This window comes from Drosophila hydei, unplaced genomic scaffold (genome assembly GCF_003285905.1).
Source record: "Drosophila hydei strain 15085-1641.00,03,60 unplaced genomic scaffold, DhydRS2 tig00008121-arrow-pilon, whole genome shotgun sequence".
In the NCBI taxonomy this organism is placed as follows: domain Eukaryota; kingdom Metazoa; phylum Arthropoda; class Insecta; order Diptera; family Drosophilidae; genus Drosophila; species Drosophila hydei.
Genome location: NW_022045832.1, coordinates 790,678 through 800,000, shown reverse-complemented (window position 1 = coordinate 800,000; position 9,323 = coordinate 790,678). Strand labels below are relative to the sequence as shown.

Here is a 9,323-nt window from a genome sequence, read left to right as displayed (position 1 = left end):
ACAGTTAAAAAGGAGCAGCTCAACAGCTCCAAAGATAATGGACGGGGTATCAAAAAGGACTACGATAACTTTGATATCGAATCCGAATTGACGCCCAGTTTTATCATGAAGAAAGTGGAGCAAAAAATGCAGTCTGCTAATGCAAAGAATACTGAGAACTGTTATATTAATAATGAGTTGCAGGAGGAGGGACAGCAGCATCAGCAGCAACAACAGCAACAACAACAACAACAACAACAACAACAGCAGCAACAACAGCAACAACAACAACAACAACAACAACAACAGCATCAGCAACAACAACACCAACAACATCAGCATCAGCAACAACAACAACAACAGCAAATACAGCTGCAACAACAACAGCAACATGTTAAAAGTAATAATCTCGACCAAGAAGACCACGAGGACGGTTGGTACTGTTTGCAAAAAGAGCTTAACTTGATGACCACTGAGACACTGCAGCCACAACATCAACAACATGCTGTATTGCAACACACCACGCACCAGCAACACTTGTCACAGCAACATCTCTATGATAACAACGCCAGCAACCTACTGAGTAATGGAAACCATCTGTCCGATCTGTTTCCAAATGGCTGCATTGATAAAAGCAATCAGAGTAACAGCAATACCAGCAGCAATAGCAGCAACAGTAGTTGTGCCGGTGATGTTGGAGGCAGCAGTAGCAGTGCTGGCAACAACAATAATAATAACAACGTAGCAATTGGTAGTTCGTGCAGCCAACAGCGCCAGCAGCCGCTGGCCATGCAAGCGGATCAACCGAATCATCATCCAGCAATTAGTGAGTTCTTCAACAGCGACTCGGATGTACAAAAGTCGGTGGAGACGCGCCTGGAGGCCATGTTTGGCGAATCGCCAGTACATTTGGATGTGAAGAACAGCAGCGACGCCCACGACATTGAGTCCAATCTGGATGAGATATTTGGTGATTCGAAATCGCCAGTAGCGAACCACAAGAACAAACTGAGCATTTGGGGGCCCGATGAAGGCTTCAGCGCCGGTTATAGCAATGACCAGCAGCAGCAGCAAGCGTATGGACACCAGCAACAGCAGCAGCCACAGCAGCAAGCACAACAGCAGCAGCACCATATCGAGCTCAACTGCAACAACAATCCTCGCTGGATGCAAAGCATGGAGGCCCACTACTCCGACTATATCTCCAGCAGCACCAGCACAGTTGATGGCCAAACACACAATATGCTAGTCAATGGGGAATCACGCAAGCGCCATTGGAATGGTCAATTGATGGGCTCAAGCAGTGACTTGGAGGATGAAAATAGCAGCAAACGGTTGTGTACAGCTTCATCAACGTCCTCTTCGCCGATGTCCTCGCAGCAGCATGTGCAGGTACCACAACACGGCATGTTGGATGCGGATATGTTAGCTTTACATGATGGCATGGGGGTAGATAGCGTAACCACTAATGGTCCCGCTGCCTTTTCCCAGTTGCTGATGGAGCAGCAGCAGCAGCAACAACAGCAACAGCAGCAACAACAACAGCAGCAGCAACATAGCTTTGCCAATCATCAGGCTTTCGCGAATATGTTGGATCCACAACAGCAACAGCAGCAACAACAACAGCAGCAGCAACAACAGCAGCAGCAGCAGCATCAACATTATCAGCACAATATGCAGCAGCAGCTGCAGCAACCTCAGCAGCCGCAAATGCATGTGAATCACATGGGTGGTGCTTCTGTGGTGACAGGCGAATTTGACGACGACATTAGCCGACACGTTGCTAGCGCGATTGATAGCATACTGAACCTGCAGAACAGCGGCGATTCGCTGCAGTTCTCATTGGGCTCGTTCTTGGGCGACAGTATACTAGACGATCAACGGCAAGCGACAAACTTGCCCAGCTGCCAACAGGAGCAGGTGAATAGCAGGCGCCGTCAGCTTGGCGAGGACATGGGCGATTGTCTAATCAGTGGCGGTGGTGGCCCAGTTGTAAATGCTGTGCCTGATGCCACCGGCAACTTGTTGCTGGATCATCATCACCATCACCATCATCAACAGCAACAGCAGCAGCAGCTACTGCAAGGTCACCTGGGTCAACAGCAGCCGCATCTGCAGCATCATACGCAACACCATCATGGCCTATCGCAGACGCAGTCTCAGCATCATTCGCAGCTGAATGACTTTAGCTGTGTGGCCGCTGGCCTGGACGAAGCCGTCAAGTCGATTATGACCTCTTGACTTGGGCTGCAAGCAGTCACAACATCTGCAACCAATGCGCCGCTAAGCACAGCAGCTGAGCTGCAGTCGGCGGCAACGGCAACATTAGCCAACAGTCTTATACTGGAATTTAACGCCACCACCTTGTAAAGCTGCGCAAGGCAACACGACATTGATTGTACATTAAACCCTTTATTGCATGTTATTTGTTCTTTTTAGTTGTCCACTGTGCTGAATGCTTTCGGCAACAGTTGCCACATTTTTTCACCCTGCTCTGTACAATTTATTTGTTTATTTTAGATCTAAGTTGAAAGTGTAGCGTAAATTGTAATTATTCTTGTTTTCGTTTTTAGTCCAATGTGTTTGTACAATATTTAAAGCTACAAGATAAAAGATAAAGCAGTCTGGTAATTATTTGTATAAATTTGTAGTCATCCAATCAAGAGCATTCTTATGGGACAACAGGTCCTTAAAAGTCAATAGTCAAAAGCAATTAACGCGGAGAATTGAAAACAAAACGACGAATAGCATGAAATGCTTCTTAGAGAAGTACACTGAATGAATTCTAATGTAATACAAATTATATAGATACAATAAATAAGTGAAAATGCCTAGACAATTTATTAAAATTATATCTTTACTATGAAGGAAAGAAATGAAACGTAAACCAAGCTAAGAAATATAAACAAGGAACTAACAAGAAAAAATTACTTTGGCATGCCGAAGATTGAATACGCTTGCAGACGCAATAATTTTCAAATGGAACTCAGTTAAATTGTCCGGAAATTTCACAAGACTCTGGAAACTTATAAAAAAAGTGAAGCATTTCAAACAACGTGATCTAATCTGATAAGAAAAGTTCGACATTATGGCTTTAAATCTATATTAAAAATATGTTTTGTTGAAAATCAATTAATTGGGTCGAGTCTAAGCATAACACATTTCCAGAATTCAAAACTAAGGGTCGGCTTGCAAAAGTATGTGAAACTGAACAAAGGACGAGAATTGGTTGTATAATTCAAAGTTAAGTAAGCTAGCAGGAAGAGCATTCGAAATTCGTAATTAGATTTATGCTAAACAATTGTAACAATGTTGCCAATTCTGTTGAATCGAGAACAAACGAAATTCAACAACACAAATTCAATATACATTACAAATATATGTATACATAATAAATAAATATATATTAAATTATTTATTATTAAGCATAAATATACATATATATATATATATATATATATATATATATATATATATATGTATATTTATATATATATTTGTGTAATGCATGCGCCAGTTTCAACAATTGCAGTTTTTAATAAAAGGATTTGCTCTTAGTGTATAAATGTGTAAAAAAAGGCATGCAAGAATACGTAAAATAAATTAAAAATAATTTAAAAAATTCAATTTAAGCAATTTAAATTATTATCATTTGAAATACGCTTAAAGTCTTTCTGCTTCTGAGCTAACAAACAGAAACACACTGAGAATAATCTACGCATGCATGCATAAATAATTCGAATAAATAATGTGCTCAATTTTAATTAGAAAGCTCTTAGCCAACTCGGCTTTGACTACGGGTGACATCAGCAAAGCCTATGAAAGTCTTAGGGAGTTCCACGGGTCAGACGACTCCGAAAAATGACAAAACGACAAACGAAGCAAACCAAAAGCAGTTCAAAAGTATAAAATCACAATTTTAGCAAATTTAGTTTAAAACATTTATAAATAATTAATTATATACTTATGAATGCATTGAGAGTGCATGTGTGTATATTGTACATCAATGCAATAATGAAACCACAAAAAAGAAAAGCAAAAAAAAGCCGAAAAGATAAAAAAAATATTAAATGAATCGTATCATTGTATCTTGATCTTGATCTTGACACAAATCTGATTTGTGATTTGTGCCACGTTTTAAATATCGATGTCTGATTAGCTTGTAATATAACATAGAACAGATACTTGAATCCATAATCCGTAAGAAACCACAACTACGAACTTAATCCAAATATTGTAAATGCTAGGAAGCCACGCATATGATTCACACAACTAAGCAGAAAGTGTTCGACTCAAATAGTCAGTCGTCCGTATCACGTATTAATCCATACCAATTACACTTACAATAAAACCAACAACTACTATTAACACCACCACCACAACAACAACAAGAACAACCAACTACAATAAATGAAGAGTAAAACAAGACCACACTAATTATTAGTATGGGATGTGACTAAACATTTAGCTTTTAAGTAAATCTTCGAATGGTACCGGTACCATTCACTTGTATGTATGTATTACTATATCGCGTTAATTGGCTTAGATCCCGAATTACTCCAGCTCCTCTCTCTGTATTGAATTGTAAAGCAGATGCGCGCGCAGGCAACACTTTCTAGTTGTTATACAAAGACAAATAATGAAATAATTGTGTAAAAATTTATATGTAATAGCTAAAAATTAAGTTAGTCAAGGAAAATTGCATTCGATAATATATATATATATATATGTATATATATATATATACATAGCTGCCGAAGGAAACAAATGCAAACAGAACTTATCACTCGCTAGGAGCCCAATTCAATTAAACTTATTGATTATATGGTATCATTTACAACTTATATACCCATTGTTTCAATTTCTATTCTAATCTCCAAATCGGCTTCAACAGAACCTCTTTCCCCGAAAAAACCAAAAACAAAAGTAAGTGAAGAAAGCAAAACCCAATATCGTATAATAAATTGTTCAGCTAAATGTGTCTAAATGTAATTTAATGAGAAACGAAAAAGTAATAAGAAAACAAAGATTTTTAATGCAACATTGTGAGTTTTAATTACAGCATCAACTTAAAAATGAAGAAGAGGAAGAGTATTCTCTCAAGCAAGTTTAATATTTCATAGTTTATTAAGCCCATCCATTCATAGTCGTCATAAACATTAAGTACATAATCGTATTAAAAAACGCAACAATTAACATGAATCCGAATTGAAACAGAAACGAAACTTTACAAAATAAACCAAAACCCACACAAAAATGCAATCAAATTTAAAGCATGTTGTTGGGTGCAAGTGCAAATCGTACGCAAAACAAAAAAAATGAAAAATACGTATTCATAAGAATAAAAAAAATTCGGAAAATTTTAAATCAACGTCTTTCATTATCCTAAGTTTGCAGAATTCCTTTCAGCTGCTCAAAAGTAAGTATCTTAATATTATCCAATCTTTTTTAGTTATATTATATTGTTTGTTTATTTAGAAAACAGACTATTTGTATTTTATTTTACTAAACAACGTATTGTGTGTGTGCTCTGTGTTTGCAAATTGAATATCATATTGGGAACTATAACATACACGTGTACTAAGTACCTACCAATTATATATTACTATATGCTATGTATATCGTATGACATTATTACTAATTATATTTATCAACACGGTGGCAGTTAGTGTACCAGAATATTGGGTGTAACATAAATTCCATGCTTATATTAAGTAAATAATTTAATAAATAAATAATAATAATTGTAATAGTAATAATAATGTGCTAAATCAGTACGAATATCATACAAATCATAGACATGTTTTTTTCTTTATGTTATCTTGAATATCTTAATTTTTTTGTTTTTTTTTTTTTTGGCCAAGTGCTTTAATTTACTTTTGCATCCTAAGCTTGGCATAATATTTGGCATTTGCGCTACACTACGACTAAAAGAGTACTGCCAAATTCTTATATTTTCCGCTGTTTATCAAACCCTACAAACTATCTTAGTTGGTAACGATGAAGCAATTTGGTTGCTTATGTACAATTACTGGTGATACACCGGCAGCGGGTGACCCTCCGAGTTGAAGACCCACTTATCAAGGTCTATCTCCTTGCGATTGTCACTAAATAGCAAATAAAAGTATTTTAAAGTCTCGCTTAACCAGAAGCTTTCCATGAGATCGCGCATTCGTGTGTTCAGAGTATTTTTCACATTGCCCAGCGATGTGTACCCGGCAGCTACTTTTGAATGTTTTTCAAAGGCCTGGAAAATGTTCCAGCCCATATCCTGATAGCTGCGGTTGCCGGTTAGTGCATAGAAGTAATACAAGCTTTCAATGAACTCGGGTCTTAGCAAATTGTGAGCATCATTCGACTTCACATATATATCATTTTCTTCCTTGTCGTTCAGCGCAAAGTATGATATCTCAGCTGCCAATTGAGTTGGCTGCCTGAGATACGTTTGATAGCAGGTGTCTAGCAAATCTTTGGCGAGCAGTAGATGCGAGTCGGGCATGCCATTCTGATGACCAAGCAATAGTGTTCCAGGCAAATAGCATGTCAAATGATCCATTTTTGGTTTAAAATCATGACCATTTATCAGCTCTCCAATATACACCCAATGTTCGCGTGGCGTGCGTCGCATCAATTGCGTGAGGACGCCATCGATTGCCTGCATATAGTCCAAAATAAGGCTAAAAAGGAGGAGTGCAGGATAGGTTAATAGATCTTTTATATATGTAAAGTTATTGTTCACTTACTTGTCGTTATCCTTGCGACCCGTTTGCAGCCATTGCTTAAGTAAGTACTCATAATACGAATCGCCACGTGCACCCAATGAGATTGTAGCATAATTCCTGAAGGTGCCCGTGTTAGCATTGATAAATATTGGCACAAGACCATGACTTTTATCTAGTGCGTGTATTTTTTCATTTACTACATTTACCACCTACAAGTTAGATAAGACAATTAATAGTTTAATCGGTTGTCAAATGATTAGAACTTACACGTTCATAAATAGGAACATTAGTGGAGCGGCTCAGATCACGGAACTCCAGCTGTATGGTCGTCACTTCGCTGGTTGAGCTATCCGGAGACCATTTTGGCGAATGGGCAGATCTTTCGCCAAGATTAACATCCGAATAGGGTATGCCCGATGGCGAAAGGAAACTGGGCAGTAAGCGATTACCCAGCTCAGTCGCTTTGACCAAAAACATTTTATCGCCGCTCAAATGATAAGCAGACAGAAGTCCGCCTAGAACCCGTATGGTTACCTCGAAAAGGTTCACATCGCGATTTGTATGGAAATGTAAAGAATTTTTTACCCAATCGCGCGCCTCATTGAACTCTGTAGAAGCAGAGGAATTGCTTATAGAAATGCAATAATAATAGAAATGTATTGAATGCCTACCGTCTTCTAATCCCATGATGTACATAGTGTCCAGAGAATCGACGATTGACAGTCCTAGACCAAACCATTCGTGTGCGGTTTGGGATACTGGCTTTAGATTGTCATGGCCCCAGGCGTACTTCTTATAACCTGCCCAGGAGTGCTTGAAGGCTGCCACAACTGCAGACTGGCGCTCATTGGTGGCACCATGGAAATGCTGAGCCTTCGCTAGCTGTGTGTCCATACTCTCCAGATGCGATTCAATGCTAACTTGGGATAATTTAAAGGGCTGTCGAATAGCCTCTTCCAGTTCGGAACGTAAATTCGAGGTGTCGCTGATGGTATTTTCCAAATTTTGTTCAATGGGCTGCTCCACATTGTTGAGTATGTCGATTATCCCATTGACATTGCCAACGGCCACAGTTTCCGGAAGTTTGGCAACATTTTCCGCAAAATTGGCGTCGGCATATGCCACACCGCCGTCCAACTGTAATAAAAATACAATTAAATCTTTTAAAAAATCCAGGAGTCAATAAATTGAAGCATATAATCGTAAAGTGCTTATTGTCATTGTTATCAGCTCCAGTTGGGCTGCGCTAATGGCATTTCAAGTGAGTCGCGCCCCCGACATGTACAGGTATGTGTCTGTGTGGGAACACATTCATACATACTGATACTGATATCTGAAGCCGATAGGGTACTTGAAAATTTAATTTGTTAATTGATAGTCTACCTTATCTTCTGCCGGCTTCGTTTTTATTAGGCGGCTTTCATCCGTCATAGGGGATGCGACAGCTGCCGAAATATCGCCGGGTAGTTCGTTCTCCTTCTCAATGCTTGGGTGGTGATGGGGATTCTGTAGCGTGCTCTCGCGTCGTATATGAAATGGTGCCGCTGCGGGCTTTAAACGAATATCCTTTAGGTTAATTAGCTGGTCGCCAGGCAAAAACAGCAAAGCGGTGAAGATAAATGCTGTGAGGGCCATTATAATGAGATTACGTTGACATCGGGGTAACTGATTCCATGACTGTAATTACAAATCACAAACACAAATAAAAACTCAAAATGAGACACGTAAGCTTACTTAGTGATCGAGTCGTATACATATGTGCTAATCATTGCTAATGCAATGGTTGTTCCAGCGACTCTAATATATGTTAATTCTCTGTCTAATTCTTTCCTATTAATGGAATTGAGGCCAAACTTACCCGTCGCAAACTCTTGCGGGAAAGATTACTTTCATCGCCGCCAACTCCGCCTGTTATGCTTGTGATGGACGTTGGGGACAAAGTCAGGGCAACGTGATCGATGTTTGTCATGTTCGTGTGGATGTTCAAACCCTTCTATCGAATGCTATTGGAAACCTAGATATGTCTTGAGGAATTTTTAACCGTGAGAGAGAAAATACGCATGCAGACTCGCAATCACTTGGAACAGAAAAAATCGATGGGGCGCTAGATTAGACAACATTTATAGGTGTCATTGACTTAACTGACAAACCAGCACTAACAATGATTCGTTCACATTGCTAGCTTTTGGGTATCAGCTAACGAAATGTATATTTGATAATAATTTTCATTTCCTCAGGGTTTTTCTTGTCGAAAATTTCTTATTTTGGTACTATTGAGTTTCTACCCAACACTGACCAATGAGGCAACTGTGGTCACCTAAATGTTTTAGCATTTGCCAAAATGTTATTAACAGCAAGCACTGATTTTTTAACGTAAATTTGGACACTCATTTAACATTTTGAACAAAAAAAAGATTTGAAATGTTTAATAGCAAATTATAAGTGTAATTGAAGCAAATTTAATATGAACTAACCGAATGGTGGATGGCAATGATACTTAAACTTAAATAATTGTTTTAAATGCTTTTAAGCCAATGATAACAGAGCGATTAGTGAACAGCTGTTCTGCAATAATATTTATCGACGACTCTTTAGGTTTTCCATTTTGCTTAAAGAACTGTA

General features: G+C 38.6%; 2 protein-coding genes across 2 annotated transcripts in view; one reads left to right on the top strand and one right to left on the bottom strand.

Moving 5' to 3' along the window:
- The window catches only part of LOC111596255, a 129,354-nt gene extending 126,779 nt beyond the window's left edge, over positions 1-2,575 (top strand). The window contains 1 exon segment of the mRNA XM_030224965.1: positions 1-2,575. This exon segment is cut by the window's left edge and continues 396 nt beyond it. Within this exon segment, the coding sequence (XP_030080825.1) occupies positions 1-2,220 (2,220 nt within the window). The 3' untranslated portion in view covers positions 2,221-2,575.
- A 3,208-nt stretch (positions 2,576-5,783) lies between these two features.
- LOC111599442 (endoplasmic reticulum mannosyl-oligosaccharide 1,2-alpha-mannosidase) lies at positions 5,784-9,003 on the bottom strand. Its single transcript, XM_023315097.2, has 6 exons — positions 8,560-9,003; positions 8,085-8,378; positions 7,373-7,838; positions 6,969-7,309; positions 6,723-6,910; positions 5,784-6,656 (listed from the first exon to the last, which is right to left on the bottom strand). The coding sequence occupies exons 1-6, from the start codon at positions 8,668-8,670 to the stop codon at positions 6,008-6,010; spliced, it is 2,049 nt and encodes a 682-aa protein (XP_023170865.2). The 5' UTR covers positions 8,671-9,003; the 3' UTR covers positions 5,784-6,007.
- Positions 9,004-9,323: the final 320 nt, after the last annotated feature.

What these genes read in the sequence shown, in the direction of transcription:
- LOC111599442 (XM_023315097.2), bottom strand. Translation starts at nt 8,670, where the DNA reads ATGACAAACATCGATCACGTTGCCCTGACTTTGTCCCCAACGTCCATC. An exon ending in CATCATGGGATTAGAAGACG is followed by an intron (nt 7,310 to 7,372) that starts GTAGGCATTCAA and finishes CTGCTTCTACAG; the next exon opens with AGTTCAATGAGGCGCGCGAT. An exon ending in GGTCGCAAGGATAACGACAA is followed by an intron (nt 6,657 to 6,722) that starts GTAAGTGAACAA and finishes CCTCCTTTTTAG; the next exon opens with CCTTATTTTGGACTATATGC.